We start from the raw sequence: 22,500 nt of genomic DNA on the forward strand, positions 1-22,500 counted from the left end.
CAATTTCAGAGTCTGTCTCCGTTCAGTGATAGTGAAGGACGAGTGAGTCTTGGTTTTGGTGGTGAGCTCCTTTGACCAGTAAAAACCACTCAGATGCCCTAGCAACCACAGCAAAACACCCTAGCAACAGCATAGCAATGCCTTCTCAGCCACCCACAGCACCCGAGCATTGGAAATGTACAAACCCAGTTTCTAAGTCTTGCTTTATTTTCACCTCTTTATTCTCTCCAGACAGTCAGGAGGAGTAAGAAAGGAAAGAGAGAGAGAGAGAGAGAGAGAGAGAGAGAGAGAGAGAGAGAGAGAGAGAGAGAGAGAGAGAGAGAGAGAGAGAGAGAGAGGAGGTGTATCCGTTTCCTGCATTCCATTGGTGTTTAGATTTATTTGTGTCTTTTCAATGATGGTGTGTTTTGTTGTGAGTGTTTGTGCGGCGGGTCAGCAGACAATAGGACAGACGCAGTGACTGTACTCAGACCTGTACTCAGACACAAACGCACATGATGTTCTCATAATAATAATGTTATCTGGCCTTCGCCGGTGCTAGCGCTGTTATTGGGCTAATTCTCCGGCGCTTATATCGCGGCTTTAGGGTGGAAATGTTGCAGTGTACATCAGTTATTTCAGGCCACACAGCCCACAGCTTATCTCAGCGAGAGCAGCTCCAGCGCTGTAAAGTCAAGCGTCTCTGTCATTATCAGTCACTCTGAGAGCTGGGGATTGAAACACATATTACACTCATCATGTGTGTGTGTGTGTGTGTGTGTGTGCTTCAGTCAGGAGCGACACATCAAGTGAATTATGATTTACCTTAAAGGGTTAGTTCACCCAAAAATGTAAATTGTGTCATTAATGACTGAGCCTCATGTGGTTGGACACCCGTCAGACCTCCGTTCATCTTCAGACACAAATGAAGATATTTTAGTGTAAATCTGATGCTCTGAAAGGCCTCCATTGGCTCAACTTTAGATTCAAGAGATTCAAGAGTTTTATTTGTCACATACACAGTTATATACACAATATACAACTGGCAGTGAAATGTAAACAGGTCCGCTCCATGGACAGTGCAAATAACAGTTACAAGAAATTAAAATAGAAATAGAATAAAATTAGAATAAAAAGTATTAACATAAGTAGGATTATAAATAAATCAAGTAAAGATAAAAATTGGAAATAAGATAAAATAAAAATATAAAAAATATGTGGATATGATAAGTGAGATAAACTGTAGACTTAAAAATAAGTGGTTAACATAAAATATATATATATATATGTATATATAAAGAAGTATAATGTGCAAGGTTTATTACAGGTTGTTACACAGTAACAATAGGAACGTAAAGTGCAGTGCAATGGCAGTATATGGATGTTAATGTTTAAACTGGATGTTTATGCGTGTGCGGGGTGAAGTGAAGTGAAGACTTTACACTCTCAAGACCCTTAAAAGACACTAAAGACTAAAGTTACAAAGTCCATCTCACTACAGTGGTTCTAAAATAACTTTATGAAGACGAGAATAGTTTCTGTGCGCAAAAAAACCCTAAATAACGACTTATATAGTGATGACGATTTCAAAACACGGCCTCATGAAGCTTTGAAGCGTTATGAATCAGTGAGTCGATTCAGCGGTTCAGAGCGTTATGAATCAGTGAGTCGATTCAGCGGTTCAGAGCGTTATGAATCAGTGAGTCGATTCAGCGGTTCAGAGCGTTATGAATCAGTGAGTCGATTCAGCGGTTCAGAGCGTTATGAATCAGTGAGTCGATTCAGCGGTTCAGAGCGTTATGAATCAGTGAGTCGATTCAGCGGTTCAGAGCGTTATGAATCAGTGAGTCGATTCAGCGGTTCAGAGCGTTATGAATCAGTGAGTCGAATCAGCGGTTCAGAGCGTTATGAATCAGTGAGTCGATTCAGCGGTTCAGAGCGTTATGAATCAGTGAGTCGATTCAGCGGTTCAGAGCGTTATGAATCAGTGAGTCGATTCAGCGGTTCAGAGCGTTATGAATCAGTGAGTCGATTCAGCGGTTCAGAGCGTTATGAATCAGTGAGTCGAATCAGCGGTTCAGAGCGTTATGAATCAGTGAGTCGATTCAGCGGTTCAGAGCGTTATGAATCAGTGAGTCGATTCAGCGGTTCAGAGCGTTATGAATCAGTGAGTCGATTCAGCGGTTTGAAGCGTTATGAATCAGTGAGTCGATTCAGGGGTTTGAATCGCCAAATTTCAGCAGTTTGGCGGTTTGACACGCGATCCGAATCATGAATCATTGGGTCATTGGGTCGTTGGGTCATGTTGGGTCATTGGGTCATTGGGTCGTTGGGTCGTTGGGTCGTGGGGTCATTGGGTCGTTGGGTCATTGGGTCGTTGGGTCATTGGGTCGTTGGGTCATGTTGGGTCATTGGGTCGTTGGGTCATGTTGGGTCATTGGGTCGTTGGGTCATTGGGTCATTGGGTCGTTGGGTCGTTGGGTCATTGGGTCATTGGGTCATTGGGTCGTTGGGTCGTTGGGTCAGCACACTTTACAGTTGTCCGGCCTGTGGTTCAGCTCAGACTGAGGTTGGATCAGATTGAGACGTGAGCTGATGCTTGACGTTTTACAAATGCTCAAAACCTCTCATTTGCCCTCTTCAAGCCCAGAGCTGACAGTGTTTGAGACGGGAGCGTGAAGTGTGTGTTCCTGCACAGGCGATGCTGTCGGATCTCTCCTCAATAATTGCACAGTGTGTGTGTGTGTGACAGCCGGCGAGGTCGAGTGTGTTTTAGCCTTGAAATGCTTTCTCTGAGAGTCTGAAAGTCCATCATCTGGATCTCAGTGAACATCACTCGTTTAGAAAGGTCATGTTATGGCATGTGAAGCTTCAGAAAAACATTATTGACATATTTTCAGTTTTATCTACAGTAATATGAGTTTCATTCAATGTCTAGAGTTTATCAGTTCATGCTTTACCATCCATTCATCAAACACAGCCTTTCAGTTTCTAACACCATCATTCACTGTTACTGAGCTACAGTCTAATAAACATCATCCATCATCCATCATCCATCCATCCATCATCCATCCATCCATCCATCCATCATCCATCCATCATCCATCCATCATCCATCCATCCATCCATCCATCCATCCATCCATCCATCCATCCATCATCCATCCATCCATCCATCATCCATCCATCCATCCATCCATCCATCCATCATCCATCCATCCATCATCCATCCATCCATCATCCATCCATCCATCCATCCATCCATCCATCCATCATCCATCCATCCATCCATCCATCCATCCATCCATCATCCATCCATCCATCATCCATCCATCCATCCATCCATCCATCCATCATCCATCCATCCATCATCCATCCATCCATCCATCCATCCATCCATCCATCATCCATCCATCATCCATCCATCCATCATCCATCCATCCATCCATCATCCATCCATCATCCATCATCCATCCATCATCCATCCATCATCCATCCATCATCCATCCATCCATCCATCCATCATCCATCCATCATCCATCCATCATCCATCCATCATCCATCCATCCATCCATCATCCATCCATCATCCATCCATCCATCCATCCATCATCCATCCATCATCCATCCATCATCCATCCATCAGTCCATCCATCATCCATCCATCATCCATCCATCATCCATCCATCCATCCATCCATCCATCCATCCATCCATCCATCATCCATCCATCATCCATCCATCAGTCCATCCATCATCCATCCATCATCCATCCATCCATCATCCATCCATCATCCATCCATCATCCATCCATCCATCCATCATCCATCCATCATCCATCATCCATCCATCATCCATCCATCATCCATCCATCATCCATCCATCAGTCCATCCATCATCCATCCATCATCCATTCATCCATCATCCATCCATCATCCATCCATCCATCCAAAATGTTACTCTTTCATACAGTAGCAGTTTTGTTGTCCATTTTGTTTTGCCGTTAAGTATCAACTTAATTTCCAATGTTTGTGTTGATTTCAGCAGAAATGCCACTGTTGGTGTTCTGTAAGAGTAAAGCGCTGTGAAATGAATGTGGAAAGCAGCTCAGATCATCTGATTAATGTGAATATGAAGAGAAATGTTTAGGTTCATATTGAAGTTTAAAGGGTTAGTTCACCCAAAACTGTAAATTGTGTCATTAATGACTGAGCCTCATGTGGTTGGACACCCGTCAGACCTCCGTTCATCTTCAGACACAAATGAAGATATTTTAGTGTAAATCTGATGCTCTGAAAGGCCTCCATTGGCTCAACTTTACACTCTCAAGACCCTTAAAAGACACTAAAGACTAAAGTTACAAAGTCCATCTCACTACAGCGGCTCTACAATAACTTTATGAAGACGAGAATAGTTTTTGTGCGCAAAAAAACCCTAAATAACGACTTACATAGTGATGACGATTTCAAAACACGGCCTCATGAAGCTTTGAAGCGTTATGAATCAGTGAGTCGAATCATGATTCGGATCGCGTGTCAAACCGACAAACTGCTGAAATTTGGCGATTCAAACCGCTGAATCAACTCACTGATTCATAACGCTCTGAACCGCTGAATCAACTCACTGATTCATAACGCTTCAAACCACTGAATCGACTCACTGATTCATAACGCTTCAAATCGCTGAATCGACTCACTGATTCATAACGCTTCAAACCGCTGAATCAACTCACTGATTCATAACGCTTCAAACCGCTGAATCGACTCACTGATTCATAACGCTTCGAAGCTTCATGATGCCGTGTTTTGAAATCGTCATCTCTATGTAAGTCGTTATTTAGGGTTTTTTTGCGCACAAAAACTATTCTCGCCAATTTATAAAGTTATTTTAGAACCACTGTAGTGAGATGGACTTTGTAACTTTAGTCTTTAGTGTCTTTTAAGGGTCTTGAGAGTGTAAAGTTGAGCCAATGGAGGCCTTTCAGAGCATCAGATTTACACTAAAATATCTTCATTTGTGTCTGAAGATGAACGGAGGTCTGACGGGTGTCCAACCACATGAGGCTCAGTCATTAATGACACAATTTACAGTTTTAGGGTGAACTAACCCTTTAAAACATTCAAAATGTGTCACTTAATTCTATTAAGATTGCATTGAAGAGTATGATGCATTTTATTGATGATGTAGTGTATAGTTGTTCCGCAAAAGACATTGGCTTGGCAAGTAGAAGGCAAATGTTTTGATCCGTCTGCATCTTCTTTACAGGTTATCAGGAATTAATATTCCCGTGCCCATTGTCAGCAACAAGAACTGGCTCAGGCTTCATTTCGTAACAGACAACAGCCATCGGCATAAAGGATTCACCGCTCAATATCAAGGTACGCTTTAAATAGTGGATTCACATTGATTTCCTGTTTCTGGCAAATCTCATAAAACATGTCCAGATCATACATATTTCACCTCTAAAAGAGGAAAAAACTTGCACATGAAACTGGGTGAATATATACAGGTATAGTTCAGGTGTTCAACACTTCATGACCACAGGTGTGTAACTCCAGCTCTAGGCCTGCAGACGCTTCTACACACACTAGAGAGAGAATGGGCCGCTCTCAGGAGTGTGTGTGTGTGTGTGTGTGTGTGTGTGTTCGCTTCTACACACATTAGTGAGAGAATGGGCCGCTCGCAGGAGTGTGTGTGTGTGTGTGTGTGTGTGTGTGTTCGCTTCTACACACATTAGTGAGAGAATGGGCCGCTCTCAGGAGTGTGTGTGTGTGTGTGTGTGTGTGTGTGTGTTCGCTTCTACACACATTAGTGAGAGAATGGGCCGCTCTCAGGAGTGTGTGTGTGTGTGTGTGTGTGTGTGTGTGTTCGCTTCTACACACATTAGAGAGAGAATGGGCCGCTCTCAGGAGTGTGTGTGTGTGTGTGTGTGTGTGTGTTCGCTTCTACACACATTAGTGAGAGAATGGGCCGCTCGCAGGAGTGTGTGTGTGTGTGTGTGTGTGTGTTCGCTTCTACACACATTAGTGAGAGAATGGGCCGCTCTCAGGAGTGTGTGTGTGTGTGTGTGTGTTCGCTTCTACACACATTAGTGAGAGAATGGGCCGCTCTCAGGAGTGTGTGTGTGTGTGTGTGTGTGTGTGTGTGTGTGTGTGTTCGCTTCTACACACATTAGTGAGAGAATGGGCCGCTCTCAGGAGCTCAGAGAACTCAAGCGTGGGGCCGTGATTGGTGGAGCCTGTGCAATAAGTCCAAATATTACACTAAATATTCCACACTCAACTGTTAGTGGTGTTATAACAGAGTGGAAGCGATTGGGAACAACAGCAACTCAGCCACAGAGCGGGGTCAGCACATGCTGAGGGTCACAGAGCGGGGTCAGCGCATGCTGAGGGTCACAGAGCGGGGTCAGCGCATGCTGAGGGTCACAGAGCGGGGTCAGCGCATGCTGAGGGTCACAGAGCGGGGTCAGCGCATGCTGAGGGTCACAGAGCGGGGTCAGCGCATGCTGAGGGTCACAGAGCGGGGTCAGCTCATGCTGAGGGTCACAGAGCGGGGTCAGCACATGCTGAGGGTCACAGAGCGGGGTCAGCACATGCTGAGGGTCACAGAGCGGGGTCAGCACATGCTGAGGGTCACAGAGCGGGGTCAGCACATGCTGAGGGTCACAAAGCGGGGTCAGCGCATGCTGAGGGTCACAGAGCGGGGTCAGCTCATGCTGAGGGTCACAGAGCGGGGTCAGCGCATGCTGAGGGTCACAGAGCGGGGTCAGCGCATGCTGAGGGTCACAGAGCGGGGTCAGCGCATGCTGAGGGTCACAGAGCGGGGTCAGCACATGCTGAGGGTCACAGAGCGGGGTCAGCTCATGCTGAGGGTCACAGAGCGGGGTCAGCACATGCTGAGGGTCACAGAGCGGGGTCAGCACATGCTGAGGGTCACAGAGCGGGGTCAGCACATGCTGAGGGTCACAGAGCGGGGTCAGCACATGCTGAGGGTCACAAAGCGGGGTCAGCGCATGCTGAGGGTCACAGAGCGGGGTCAGCTCATGCTGAGGGTCACAGAGCGGGGTCAGCGCATGCTGAGGGTCACAGAGCGGGGTCAGCGCATGCTGAGGGTCACAGAGCGGGGTCAGCGCATGCTGAGGGTCACAGAGCGGGGTCAGCACATGCTGAGGGTCACAGAGCGGGGTCAGCACATGCTGAGGGTCACAGAGCGGGGTCAGCGCATGCTGAGGGTCACAGAGCGGGGTCAGCATGCATGCTGAGGGTCACAGAGCGGGGTCAGCACATGCTGAGGGTCACAGAAGTCGCCAACTTTCTGCAGAGTCAAGAGCTCCAGACCTCCAAACTTCTGTGGCCTTCAGATGAGCTCAAGAACAGTGTGTAGAGCTTCATGGAATGGGTTTCCATGGCCGAGCAGCTCATCCAAGCCTTACATCACCAAAGCGTGGGATGCAGTGGGGTAAAGTGCGCCGCCACTGGACTCTAGAGCAGTGGAGACGTGTTCTCTGAGTGACCAATCACGCTTCTCTGTCTGACAATCCCATGGACGAGTCTGGGTTTGGCGGTTGCCAGGAGAACGGGACTTGCCTAACTGCATTGTGCCAAGTGTAAAGTTTGGTGGAGGGGAGATTATGGGGTGGGGATGTTTTACAGGGGTTAGTTCCAGTGAAAGGAACTCTTAACGCTTCACCAAGACATTTTGGACAATTTCATGCTCCCAACTTTGTGGGCCCAGTTTGGGGACGGCCCCTTCCTGTCCCAGCATGACTGACCAGTGCTCAAAGCGTCTCCATAAAGACATGGATGAGGAGTTTGGTGGAGGAACTGGAGTCCTGACCTCAACCTGATAGAACAGCTTTGGGATGAATTAGAGCGGAGACTGAGAGCCAGGCCTTCTCGTCCAACATCACAAATGAAGAATCCCCATAAACACACTCCTAAACCTTGAGGAAAGAAGAGCAGAAGAGCTGGAGCTGCTAGAGCTGCATATTAAACCCTACGGATGGAGAATGGGAAGCTCATGAGCAGGCTTTGTTTTCTTGCCAAATGTAATTCCTTTTCTTCTTCTTTTGATTTTGGGCTGAAGTGTGAACCGGACCGCTTTCATGGGATTCACCCTCTTACTCTGAGTAATTACATGCAGGCGGCAATATCAGAAAAATCTTTAATCACCTTGTTAATCATCTTATAATTACAAAGAATTACTTGATTTCTTATAACGAGGAAAGGGAGACGACCTGTGATAAGTTGAATCAAAGCAAGTTATCTTCAATTACTTTAATGTGATTGGCAGCAAGTCCTGATGTTCTGTAGGAGCAAAGCAGATACAGAAAAATGAAATAATTATATTTTCACACACAATACATGCTGATGCAAATGAACCATGTTGTTTAGACGTTTTGTTTTCTGACTAATTAACTAACATTATTTCTCCAGCAGGCTTTTTAAATTAAAACATAATTTTGTTCTCTTTTCTCGAGCAGTGAAACGATCCGGAGATTTTAAATCGAGGGGAGTAAAATTACTACCTGGAAAAGACAACACGAGCAAATTTTCAATAAGTAAGTGTGTTTTTTTCTTTTTTTTGTGAAATAAAATGCACAGTCACTTATAAACTAAGCCAAACATGTGTTTTCCTGAATGTATTTGTACACACATCAGTATCATGTGACAGTATGTGATATATCAGACGGTACTTTAATACACTTCTGTTCAAAAGACGAAACATTTATTAATAATTGAGCATCAGATTCTCATATTAGAGTGATATCACAGAAATATATTAAATTTCACTATATATTCACACAGAAAACATCTGATTTACACTGGAATAATATTTCACATTTTTTACTGTATTTGTGATCAAATAAACACAGCTTTGGCGAGCAGAAGAGACCCCTAACTTTTAAATAGTTGTGTTATAGGAAAGGCTGAAGTTGAATTTACTTAAAAAATTTGAGGAAACTGGTTGCCCTAAAAAAATTAAGTAATGTGAGCTTAAAAATTCGAGTTCATTTAACTTAAAATAATTTGTAATATCAATTACTACTTTGTAGTTATTACACATAGTATATACACGTATTATAATATACATAATTAAATATACACATAGTATATTGAAGTTCAATGTACTAAGTAAGTTAAGTTTATATCAATTGTTTTATTTTTTTTATTTGTTAAACTAGAAAATTAGGGGAAAAAAGCAAATAAAAGGTACATTCATACAATTTTCTGTTTTCAAATCAATTCCGTAAAAACAAATGTGTTCAGTTTACTTCATTCAACTGTGCAGAGTTGTTCTTACTTAAACCGTTTAAGTTTTGTCAACTTAATTCTATCAGTGATCTGAGGAAGTGTACTCCCAGAGTGCATTGCGGCATGAATAAATCAATTGCTTTGTTTGACTATTTTTGGCTTTATTTGACCATTTGTCTTTTGTCAGGTTAACCCCAATAACGACAGCAAATAAAATTGTAAAGGTCTTATTAATAATAAAAATAAATAATAAGTAATAAGAAAAAACCTTGTTACCATTGTTGTGTTTTGATGCTGAATGTTGAAGTGTGTGTGGGACTCAAACAAGCTCAATTGTGAGATATTGTCACAAAGAGGGATTATATCAATTAAAAGTTAATGCCATAAGTGTTTGCAAAAAAAGATCATTATTTGACATGAAATATAGTTATGTTATATATCATATGTTATATATCAACAGGAAGATGATTACAATAATATGAATGAAGTGCCCGACCATGGTGAACACTGATCTCCATAATGGTGACCAGAAGTGGAGGAAATGAGAGAAAAGTCTATAAAAAATTGCCCCGCCTCAAAAACCTTTTGCCCGCCTGTTTGTTTTTTTTCTTTGGCAAAATGGTACTCAAACCAGTCAAGTAATGTTTACTTGGGTTTTCTAAGTAACGAAGGCATAGCATGCAAATAGTTCAGATTACTCAAAAGTAAATTCAACAAATTATTGGACATTAAGTAAACTTTACTAAAAATGTCTTGTTGGATTTTACATCTTGTTTTTTACAGTATGCAGATTTCTTCAGCCCCCCTTTATAACTTTATAACATAGGCCTTCGTCCCGTCTTTTAATCAGCGTGTTCTTCAATCCGCTGTGGCGGCGAATAGCGCACGTCAGAAGCCGAGGTGTGTGTGTTGATCTGAGCTCTCATTGGTCAGTCACTGCTCGTCAATGTCAAAATATCTGAGAAAACCAATCAAATCAGAGTAGGCGGGCTTTATGTTCAAAGAAGCTGCTGAGGGCGAATTTTGGCAGCACGACTGTTTTAACCCAGCGATTGGGTTGTTTTAAGCAAACATTTAACCCAACTGCTGGGTTAAAATGACCCATTCACTGGGTTGAAAAAACCCAATTGCTCGGTTAGTCCATTTTCAACCCAACTTGGTTTGTTTTTAACCCAGCATTTTTAAGAGTGTAGCTAAACTAAACGTGTCATATTTGACAGCAGCTTCTTTAAGTCGGAAATGTTAAACAAATGACAAAAATATTAAGCCAAATTAATAAACTTTTGTCTAATTTCGTCATTTTGAATTGAAAAAGGCCCATATGTCGTTTATAATATAATTAACAAACAAGAAATATTGACAAAGCAATTTTCTTCAGATTAGGTATAAGATTAATAATTAATGTGTGCATATTGTGAATTCATTTAATAAATGTAGTTACCTAGCTTTCCTGGTAGCCTTAATATGTCTATGAAAATGATTCACAAAACATATAAATATCAGCTAAACATATGTTTACTGTCTTCACTGATGAAAATGGAAAAACTTGATCAGTCATATCTGCCACTGACATGGTTTTCAAGCTATTGTCATCTAATTGTTGGGCGTTCCGAACATTTTAAAATGCACATATAGATCATGGAAATCAAATGCCCCCCCCCCCCCAACCTCGCATTTGGGATCTCAGTGATTATAAACCGGCCTACATTGTATGATTAAGGGATGTACAATATGGTCATACATAATAAGGCATTAATATTTGCTTTATAAGTAATAATAAACAGCCAATATCCTAATATGCATACTAATAAGCAACTAGTTAATAGTGAGAATTGGACCCTAAAATAAAGTCTTACCATTTTTTTTCATACCCTCACTAAAATGAACATCCTAGAATCGCCCCTGCTTATAGTTATAGTTTTTTGTAGCGATATTTGGGCTTGAACCCAAGCAGCTTTAAGGTCTGCATGTCATGTGTAATTATGGCTGTTAATATCGTTGCTCTAATGTCATAAAAGCTCTTGGCTGGTTCGTTTCTTTCAGATGTGCGTCCCTGTTAATTGTTTAATATTCCGCTGATGTTGTTCCGCTGGTGATTTCGCATCTACTCCTTCAAAGCCCGTGATTCATAAACGCACGAACAATGCCGCATATTTGTAATCCTCCCGCTTGCCATTTAGCAAATGGATCAAAGGAAATTAGAGCATCCGACCAAACAGAAATCTGCATTTTGATGAATTGAGCTTAGCTTGACTTACAGGTCCCTCGCCCACAGAGGCGCGCGGCTTCAGGGGACGCGCAGGTGGTTGGATTTCACTCCAACCGAGTCTTAATTACTCACCTGAGACGTCCGGCCGAACCTGGACTGAGCCCCGAGCCCCGAGCTCCTCCAGCAGATGCATCGCCGCTATCTGTGGAAATGATTTGCACACTCCAAAGCCCTTTTTTATGACTCCGAAACGCCGAACTCAATGATTAATTTCGCCCTCGACAATGTAGCACTCCAAACACTTAATTACAAGCGGATCAAATTTTTATGAGCCTCTATTTCACAGTGTCTGCATCGCGCATTTGGAACATGAGTTATGAGGGAATTATGGAGTCTTATTCAGGACCTCAGTCTGCTGCCAAACACCCTCTGTCTAAATGCGTCCCTTAATGGGGACATATTTTGTTTTTGGGCTTTAAATTCATTATTATTTCCCTCAATAGGTGCGTTTACATGGAGCACTGTAATCGGTTTAAAAGTCCAATCCGAATAAAAATACTCCATATAAACACCTCAATCGGAATATAAATGGCCAAACCGAATGAAATTGTAATGGGTTTGAGAGGGGTGGGATAAACCTTTTCATGAACCGATCAAACGAAAAATTCCACCATGTAAACGACCTGATCCGATTACTGAGTGCACGTCTTTCTGTGGCTGATATACAGCGCGCGCCTCCTCAACTGAAGAGCGCGCGCTCACACCAGGCTAATGTTGACAAGAGAGGAAAGTTCATTTTTATGAGGTATTAAACTTTTTATTTCGTAACATGTTATGAACATGATGTTGGAATAATGACACAGACATAGCCTGGCTACACCATCTCATCTTGACAGCGTTTGTCCGAGGCTTCAACTGCGCCTGACAGAATACATTTTTTTTCTGAGGTGATTCTTACACTTTACGACAAATAATAAATAGCTTTTATAAAACTCTACAAGTCCTGGTGGCCGTTGAGAGTTGCCATTTCAACGGGGAACATTCAAGCTGCTCTCTGTTTCTCGTTAAGTTAGCTATAAAAAAAATTGAATCAACAACTGCTTCAAATTGGTTAAGTAACATTACCTACAGTCTACTTACTTTTGTTAATATTTATACCTTTGTGATTATGGTATCTTTCCTTAATCATCTGAAATATATATGTTTAGTACTAGTAATGATGCTGAGCACGTCTTTAATGCTTCATTCATGTTTCACCGTATATCCTATGTTTTTATTAATAATTTGAGTGCATTTTATTGTTAATTTTGTGTTTTTCAAAATAAATGAATTGAATTAATTTTTGATTCCGCATTCATCATTCACAGCTGTTGAAACAGCCATTGTATAGGACATAAATTAGGTTAAACTACTGCATGTCCGCCCACAGAAAAATAAATACAAATTACCAACACAGAACTATTGATCCACGATACGTAACGAATCTGAGGCGGCAGACAAACTGTGTGCACATGTCACAAAATGATTCCTACTGAAAGTCAGCACATGTAAACACCAGATCGGTTTAGATAACGTCTCATGTAAACAGTCCACCGAATCTTTCAATCAGAATGATTTTAATCGGAATGACAAAAAAGTGTGCATGTAAACGTGGCTATTGTTGCGGCTCCTCTCTTCCCATTCTGTCAGTAACGCTCCGTTTACTTCCTGTCTCTATGAAGCCCCGCCTTCTGAAAGCACACTGTGCTCTGATTGGTCGGCTGGAGCAGTGTGTTGTGATTGGCGTTTGGGAAATGCCCCGCCCCTTACCATAACCGGCAGTTTCAACACCAGACTAACTAACTCAACCAGGCCCCGCCCCTTTATTCAGCGTATTAATTATTATAATGAGGAATATTGTGACGTTTTGGTTCCCGTTAGAAACTAACGAACGCATTAATGAAAGCACGAACGAACAAACAAAATTATTATTTCCTCATATTCTCCATTGTTGCGGCTCCTCTCTTCCCAGTCTGTCAGTAACGCTCTGTTAACTTCCTGTCTCTGTGAAGCCCCTCCTTCTGAAAGCACACTGTGCTCTGATTGGTCGGCTGGAGCAGTGTGTTGTGATTGGTGTTTGGGAAATGTCCCGCCCCTTACCATAACCGGCAGTTTCAACACCAGACTAACTAACTCAACCAGGCCCCGCCCCTTTATTCAGCGTATTAATTATTATAATGAGGAATATTGTGACGTTTTGGTTCCCGTTAGAAACTAACGAACGCATTAATGAAAGCACGAACGAACAAACAAAATTATTATTTCCTCATATTCTCCATTGTTGCGGCTCCTCTCTTCCCAGTCTGTCAGTAACGCTCTGTTAACTTCCTGTCTCTGTGAAGCCCCTCCTTCTGAAAGCACACTGTGCTCTGATTGGTCGGCTGGAGCAGTGTGTTGTGATTGGTGTTTGGGAAATGTCCCGCCCCTTACCATAACCGGCAGTTTCAACACACGACTAACTAACTCAACCAGGCTCCGCCCCTTTATTCTGCGTATGAATTATGATAATGTGAGGTGTTTGTGTGATGGTTATGTTGGTCCTCTCGCCCCACAGTGAATGAAGGAATGGTCAAGCAGGTTTCCAATTTCTGCCCTGACCCCGGAGAACCGGAGAACGGCAAACGCATGGGCACCGATTACAGGTAGAGACGCACGGCGGCCATTTTGTTTTTAAAACAAGTATGCACTTGTGAAAGTTGAGCTCATGAATATTCATTAGGTCATGCATAGTTTAACATATTTTACTATTTTGATAGCCTAAGCCCAGTTATTTCAGTAGCAGTGAAATTATTGTCTTAAAAAGTCTGACCTTCCACAATTTACAGAAATATGTTCTCATTAGATAATAATTTGAAGCAGAAATAATCCTACAGTGTGATCGTGAGTGTGCGGTGCATTTGATTTAAGATTGCATAGCTATATTTTTCCATTTTATTTGCTTAAATATTCATATTTTTGCGAAACATTAATTGACCGAAATATACATATAAATATTAATTGAATGTGTTAATGAAACAAACATCTTTACAAATGTAATGTTATATATTTTTTTACATTGTGATAGTTTTTGTCAAAATATTATTTTAAATATCAATTTATTAATTTAGCAAAATCAAAAAATATTTATAATTTTGTATTATTATTTATTTTATTTGCTTAAAGAGTACTATTTTGTTTAATAATTTAGCAAAATATCAATTTAAATATTAACTCAACAAAAACATTTACACATTTAAGACTATATTTTCTGTTTTTTTAATATTAATAGTTGATGCAAAATATTTATTTAAATGTAATTTTTTTAATGTAGCAAATAAAAAAAATTATAATATATTTTATTAACATATAATATATTACTTAATTATTATTTAATGAATTAGTTATTAACCATAATATCTATTAAATATTAATTTAAAGTTAATACAATAAAAATCTTGTTATATTTTCTGTTTTTGCTAAATATTAATTTTTAAATATAAATTTTGCACAAATAAAAAAATATTTTGTTATATTTATAATATATAAAATATATTATATTTGTTTAAATATTTGCTTAGTATTCATTAAATTAGCAAAATACGCATTTAAATATTAATTTAATATTAATTCAGCAAAAACATTTACATTTTTTTTGAGATATTAATAGTTTTTGCAAAATGTTAACTTAAATGTCAATTTATTAATTTAACAAATAAAAAACATTAGTATGTTATATATTTTATTAACATATAATACATTAATATTTTGTTAATTATTAATAAATTGTTATTTGTTTAATTAATTATTCATTATTAACCATAATAACTATTTAAATATGAATTTAATGCTCATATAATACAATTATTTACAGATTTAATGTCATATTTTTTTTGCAAAATATTAATTTAAATATCAATTTAGCAAAATGAAAAAATATTTGCTTGAATATTAATATTTTTGCTTTGTATTAATTTGCAAAATATAAATTTAAATATTAATTCAGAATTTTTTTTATTTTGAGATATTAATAGTTTTTGCAAAATATTGATTTAAATGTCAATTTATTAATTTAGCAAAATAAAGAATATGTATATGTAATATTAATACATATTATTTTTGTTAATTATAAATTTAATATGAATTTTTCTTAAATATAAAATTTGCTTGTAATTATTAATTCAGCAACATTTAATATATTTTTGCTTAAATATGAATATTGATATTCTCTTTATTTTTAATTATTAGTTATTGTAAAGTATTATTTATGCATATATGTGACCCAGTCCTGCGTCTCACAGGTATATCTGTGGCAATAGCCAACAATACATCGTACGGGTCAAAATGATCATATTTGTCTTTTATGCCATAAATCATTAGGATATTAAGATCATGTTCCATAAGGATATTCCTACTATAAATATATCATAAATGCATTATTAGTAGTTTTATACATGGCTAAGGATGTCATTTGGACAACTTTAAAGGAGATTTTCTCAATATTTAGATGTTTTTGCACCCTCAGATTCCAGATTTCCAAATATTATCCTATCATAACAAACCACACATCAGTGGAAAGATGATTTATTCAGCTTTATATGATCTATAACTCTCAATTTCATGAAGTTGACCCTTGTGACTGGTTTTGTGGTCCGTCTGTGTCACATTCAGTTGGAACGGCCACTCAGCAAAACGTTAAAAAGGAATGAATTAAAGCTATTTGATAAAGTCGTGGGCTGGGAGAAGCAGATTCTGGCATCCTGACATTTGCTCTGATCGAGGCCGGATCAATCTGTCGCGCTGGAGGAGGGTTCCTCCATTGATTCTCCGGCGTGTGTGTGTGTGTGTGTGTTCTCAGCATCGGAGCAGTGGTTCAGTTCATCTGCGATGGGGACCACGTGCTCCAGGGCTCCAAGAGCATCAGGTGCCAGAGGGTGGCGGAGGTGTTCGCGGCCTGGAGCGACCATAGGCCCGTCTGCAAAGGTGCGCTCTTACATTCCTCAAAACACAGGCTCTTTTTCCGTCTCCCCTAGAGTTAAACAGTTGAGTTTGAGCGTTTCCGAATCCATTCCACCGATCTCCGGGTCTGGCGGTGGCACTGTTAGCATAGTTAGCATCAGTGTTGGGGAAAGTTACTTTGAAAACTAATGCATTATAGTATTGCGTTACTCCCTTAAAAAGTAACTAGTTGAGTTACTTAGTTACTTTTTAAGAAAAGTAATGCATTACAATTTTGCGTTACTCCCTTAAAAAGTAACTAGTTGAGTTACTTAGTTACTTTTTAAGAAAAGTAATGCATTACAATTTTGCGTTACTCCCTTAAAAAGTAACTAGTTGAGTTACTTAGTTACTTTTTAAGAAAAGTCATGCATTACAATTTTGCGTTACTCCCTTAAAAAGTAACTAGTTGAGTTACTTAGTTACTTTTTAAGAAAAGTCATGCATTACAATTTTGCGTTACTCCCTTAAAAAGTAACTAGTTGAGTTACTTAGTTACTTTTTAAGAAAAGTCATGCATTACAATTTTGCGTTACTCCCTTAAAAATTAACTAGTTGAGTTACTTAGTTACTTTTTAAGAAAAGTAATGCATTACAATTTTGCGTTACTCCCTTAAAAAGTAACTAGTTGAGTTACTTAGTTACTTTTTAAGAAAAGTAATGTATTACAATTTTGATTTACTCCCTTAAAAAGTAACTAGTTGAGTTACTTAGTTACTTTTTAAGAAAAGTCATGCATTACAATTTTGCGTTACTCCCTTAAAAAGTAACTAGTTGAGTTACTTAGTTACTTTTTAAGAAAAGTAATGCATTACAATTTTGCGTTACTCCCCTAAAAATTAACTAGTTGAGTTACTTAGTTACTTTTTAAGAAAAGTAATGCATTACAATTTTGCGTTACTCCCTTAAAAAGTAACTAATTGAGTTACTTAGTTACTTTTTAAGAAAAGTCATGCATTACAATTTTGCGTTACTCCCTTAAAAAGTAACTAGTTGAGTTACTTAGTTACTTTTTAAGAAAAGTAATGCATTACAATTTTGCGTTACTCCCCTAAAAATTAACTAGTTGAGTTACTTAGTTACTTTTTAAGAAAAGTAATGCATTACAATTTTGCGTTACTCCCTTAAAAAGTAACTAGTTGAGTTACTTAGTTACTTTTTAAGAAAAGTAATGCATTACAATTTTGCGTTACTCCCTTAAAAAGTAACTAGTTGAGTTACTTAGTTACTTTTTAAGAAAAGTAATGCATTACAATTTTGCGTTACTCCCTTAAAAAGTAACTAGTTGAGTTACTTAGTTACTTTTTAAGAAAAGTCATGCATTACAATTTTGCGTTACTCCCTTAAAAAGTAACTAGTTGAGTTACTTAGTTACTTTTTAAGAAAAGTAATGCATTACAATTTTGCGTTACTCCCTTAAAAAGTAACTAGTTGAGTTACTTAGTTACTTTTTAAGAAAAGTAATGCATTACAATTTTGCGTTACTCCCTTAAAAAGTAACTAGTTGAGTTACTTAGTTACTTTTTAAGAAAAGTAATGCATTACAATTTTGCGTTACTCCCTTAAAAAGTAACTAGTTGAGTTACTTAGTTACTTTTTAAGAAAAGTAATGTATTACAATTTTGATTTACTCCCTTAAAAAGTAACTAGTTGAGTTACTTAGTTACTTTTTAAGAAAAGTCATGCATTACAATTTTGCGTTACTCCCTTAAAAAGTAACTAGTTGAGTTACTTAGTTACTTTTTAAGAAAAGTAATGCATTACAATTTTGCGTTACTCCCCTAAAAATTAACTAGTTGAGTTACTTAGTTACTTTTTAAGAAAAGTAATGCATTACAATTTTGCGTTACTCCCTTAAAAAGTAACTAATTGAGTTACTTAGTTACTTTTTAAGAAAAGTCATGCATTACAATTTTGCGTTACTCCCTTAAAAAGTAACTAGTTGAGTTACTTAGTTACTTTTTAAGAAAAGTAATGCATTACAATTTTGCGTTACTCCCCTAAAAATTAACTAGTTGAGTTACTTAGTTACTTTTTAAGAAAAGTAATGCATTACAATTTTGCGTTACTCCCTTAAAAAGTAACTAGTTGAGTTACTTAGTTACTTTTTAAGAAAAGTAATGCATTACAATTTTGCGTTACTCCCTTAAAAAGTAACTAGTTGAGTTACTTAGTTACTTTTTAAGAAAAGTAATGCATTACAATTTTGCGTTACTCCCTTAAAAAGTAACTAGTTGAGTTACTTAGTTACTTTTTTAAGAAAAGTAATGCATTACAATTTTGCGTTACTCCCTTAAAAAGTAACTAGTTGAGTTACTTAGTTACTTTTTAAGAAAAGTAATGCATTACAATTTTGCGTTACTCCCTTAAAAAGTAACTAGTTGAGTTACTTAGTTACTTTTTAAGAAAAGTAATGCATTACAATATTGCGTTACTCCCTTAAAAAGTAACTAGTTAGAAAAGTCATGCATTACAATTTTGCGTTACTCCCTTAAAAAGTAACTAGTTAGAAAAGTAATGCATTACAATTTTGCGTTACTCCCTTAAAAATTAACTAGTTGAGTTACTTAGTTACTTTTTAAGAAAAGTCATGCATTACAATTTTGCGTTACTCCCTTAAAAAGTAACTAGTTGAGTTACTTAGTTACTTTTTAAGAAAAGTCATGCATTACAATTTTGCGTTACTCCCTTAAAAAGTAACTAGTTGAGTTACTTAGTTACTTTTTAAGAAAAGTAATGCATTACAATTTTGCGTTACTCCCTTAAAAAGTAACTAGTTGAGTTACTTAGTTACTTTTTAAGAAAAGTAATGCATTACAATTTTGCGTTACTCCCTTAAAAAGTAACTAGTTGAGTTACTTAGTTACTTTTTAATAAAAGTAATGCATTACAATTTTGCGTTATTCCCTTAAAAAGTAACTAATTGAGTTACTTAGTTACTTTTTAAGAAAAGTAATGCATTACAATTTTGCGTTACTCCCTTAAAAAGTAACTAGTTGAGTTACTTAGTTACTTTTTAAGAAAAGTAATGCATTACAATTTTGCGTTACTCCCTTAAAAAGTAACTAGTTGAGTTACTTAGTTACTTTTTAAGAAAAGTAATGCATTACAATTTTGCGTTACTCCCTTAAAAAGTAACTAATTGAGTTACTTAGTTACTTTTTAAGAAAAGCAATGCATTACAATTTTGCGTTATTCCCTTAAAAAGTAACTAATTGAGTTACTTAGTTACTTTTTAAGAAAAGCAATGCATTACAATTTTGCGTTACTCCCTTAAAAAGTAACTAGTTGAGTTACTTAGTTACTTTTTAAGAAAAGTAATGCATTACAATTTTGCGTTACTCCCTTAAAAAGTAACTAATTGAGTTACTTAGTTACTTTTTAAGAAAATTAATGCGTTACGTTAATTTTGCGTTATTTTTTCTCACCTGGGCTGGGTTTGGTTTTGTTTTTTTATAACAAAAAGTAATATTTTTCGTGCAACGGTAAAGACCTCTTGCGATGCAGATTAAGACTAGGCCATTTCATGTGTTGTGTGATATCTCTGCGCCCAAGTAGCAGTGCTTCGCCTGTGCTTCCCCATAATATAGTCCCAAGTTAATATCTGCCTAGGAAATCTTAATCTGCATCGCTATTTGTACTCGTTGTGAATATGCAGACCACAAGAAGTAATTAGGTGTTTTTTTTGTTTTTTTTTGGATCACTTTTACTCGGGACATGCTAACTGGCAACATAGGATTCCATTAATTATGCTAAGCTAAGCTAGCAGCGACCCTGCCAAACTAAAACAATGCTTGCACTGAGACAAAAATGCATTTGCCCACATATCTAAATGTAGGAAAGAAGCTGAATAAGCTCAGTTGATTTTCAGAGGTTTAGTCTGTTGAAATTATTGATGTGATTATGAAGAAACATGGATACACTTCAACCCGTGGGTCCAATATTGCATCATCATAATCCTTTTAAAAAAATCTATAAGTTGTGCAGCACAAAACTAGACATATATGGTATCATTTGAAAGATTACAACCTTAGCTGTCTTGATAACCCAATCACTTTTGCATTTATGTAACATAGAAGAAGATAATACGGTCTGAATTCAACCCCCCCACAATGAGAATGAGAAAATGATATGAATAATATCAAATTTCATATTTATATCAAATAAACTCACCAAAAATAGTCAAGTCATATATCAAATGAAAGCTCTCACTCTCGAGAATATCACTGAGCCGTTTATTTCACAGATCCAACACTTCACAGTAACGTTATTATCAAAAGAATCACGAAGATGGACATGACTCCTTTGAACAAGCGAACACATGAGTCATATTCCTGTTCGGATCACTTCCTCCGTGTGGAGCTACGACCCTCAAACACTATATCGGCTCCTTCCTGAGGTTTTCTTCTTCAAAATGAGACACGTGTGTGAGCAAGCACAGCCAAACCACACCGTGATATGTCACCGATGTCCAGATCAACACAAATACTCTTATTATCTTTCGTTTTGATCGTCTTTGTTCGGCGTGATTTTTAACATCATCACGTATTGCGTCACACGTCATATCTCAGCTCTCTATAGACACGCAGATCATGCTTCTAGACCAATCAGAGCCCGGGATCTGCCTTTACAATTACTGTGTAATATCACTGCGCCGCTGCACTCATGGGGCGGCTCACAGCTCTTGATTATTACGCAGGAATGAGAGGATAGTTCCTGCCATATCGGCCTAGAAAATCACAACTGCTCATTTTCCGTCGGTCTCAGTACACGATGAGTAACTACAGAAGAGTCGAGTTTTAAACAGGAGAAATATGGAAACTTTTAGATCATTTTTGAGCGAGATGCTAACGGTCTAATCAGATTCAATGATCTATGCTAAGCTAAGCTAAAGGTGCCAGACCCGGAGATCGCCTAAATGGATTCGGAAACGCTCAAACTCGACGGTTTAACTCTAGAGGAGACGGGAAATGAGCCTGTTTTCAGAAAGAGTGCGTGTTCCTTTAAGAGCCCATGGCTCCTGCTGATTGTGCTGCTGTAGATTCAACACGTCGCTGATTCAATGATCCAGGAACAGCAGCGCTGAAGCACTTATTGAATAATCTTGACAGTGTTTCTTATATTGTATGGAAAAGCAGTTCTTCTGTTTTTGTGGACACTGGGCTGAAAAAATGCTGAAATTTCATTTAAAGTTTTCTCATGCAGAACTTCGGTCAACAGAAACTTCAGTGTGTGTGTGTGTGTGTGAAGGATTGTTTGTCTGTTCTGTGTGCAGTGAAGACGTGTGGGATGAACCTCTTCGGTCCTTCAGGAACGTTCACATCGCCCAACTTCCCCATCCAGTACGAGAGTAACTCGCAGTGTGTGTGGATCATCACCGCCAGTAACCCTAATAAGGTACAACACACACACACACACACGCACACACGCGCGCGCATACGCACACATGCACTCACACAGAGGCACACAACACACACACACTCATATACACACACGCACACAAACAGGCGCACACACACACGTACACACACCTACGCGCGCGCGCACACGCTCATATTCACACACACACTCATACACACACACACACGCTCGTACACACACACACTCACATGCAAGCACACACTCATATTCACACACATACTCGCACACACACAGGCACACAACATACACATTCACTCATTTGCATGCACACAACACACAGATACACACTCGCACACACATTCACACACTCACACACAGACACACACACACATACGCACCCATGCACTCACACACACACACACACACACACACACACAGAGGCACACAACACATACACACTCGCGCACACACACACACACGCACGCACGCACGCACACAATCATATACACACACAGTCACTCATACACACACACACACTCACACACACACACACGCTCACACACACGCACACACACGCTCACACACGCTCACACACACGCTCACTCACTCACACACATGCTCACTCACACACGCACACACACGCTCACACACATGCTCACACACACGCTCACTCACTCACACATG

General features: G+C 38.7%; 1 protein-coding gene across 1 annotated transcript in view; it reads left to right on the forward strand.

Moving 5' to 3' along the window:
- csmd3a (CUB and Sushi multiple domains 3a) overlaps nt 1-22,500 on the forward strand; it is a gene marked incomplete at both ends in the record, with an annotated part of 567,839 nt that overhangs the window by 172,372 nt on the left and 372,967 nt on the right. The window contains 5 exons of the mRNA XM_079838157.1: nt 5,242-5,354; nt 8,462-8,539; nt 14,036-14,123; nt 16,316-16,440; nt 21,731-21,852. Coding sequence (XP_079694283.1) covers nt 5,242-5,354; nt 8,462-8,539; nt 14,036-14,123; nt 16,316-16,440; nt 21,731-21,852 — 526 coding nt within the window. The remainder of the gene's footprint in view (nt 1-5,241; nt 5,355-8,461; nt 8,540-14,035; nt 14,124-16,315; nt 16,441-21,730; nt 21,853-22,500) is intronic.

Source organism: Gobio gobio (genome assembly GCF_949357685.1).
Source record: "Gobio gobio genome assembly, chromosome: 15".
Taxonomy (NCBI): domain Eukaryota; kingdom Metazoa; phylum Chordata; class Actinopteri; order Cypriniformes; family Gobionidae; genus Gobio; species Gobio gobio.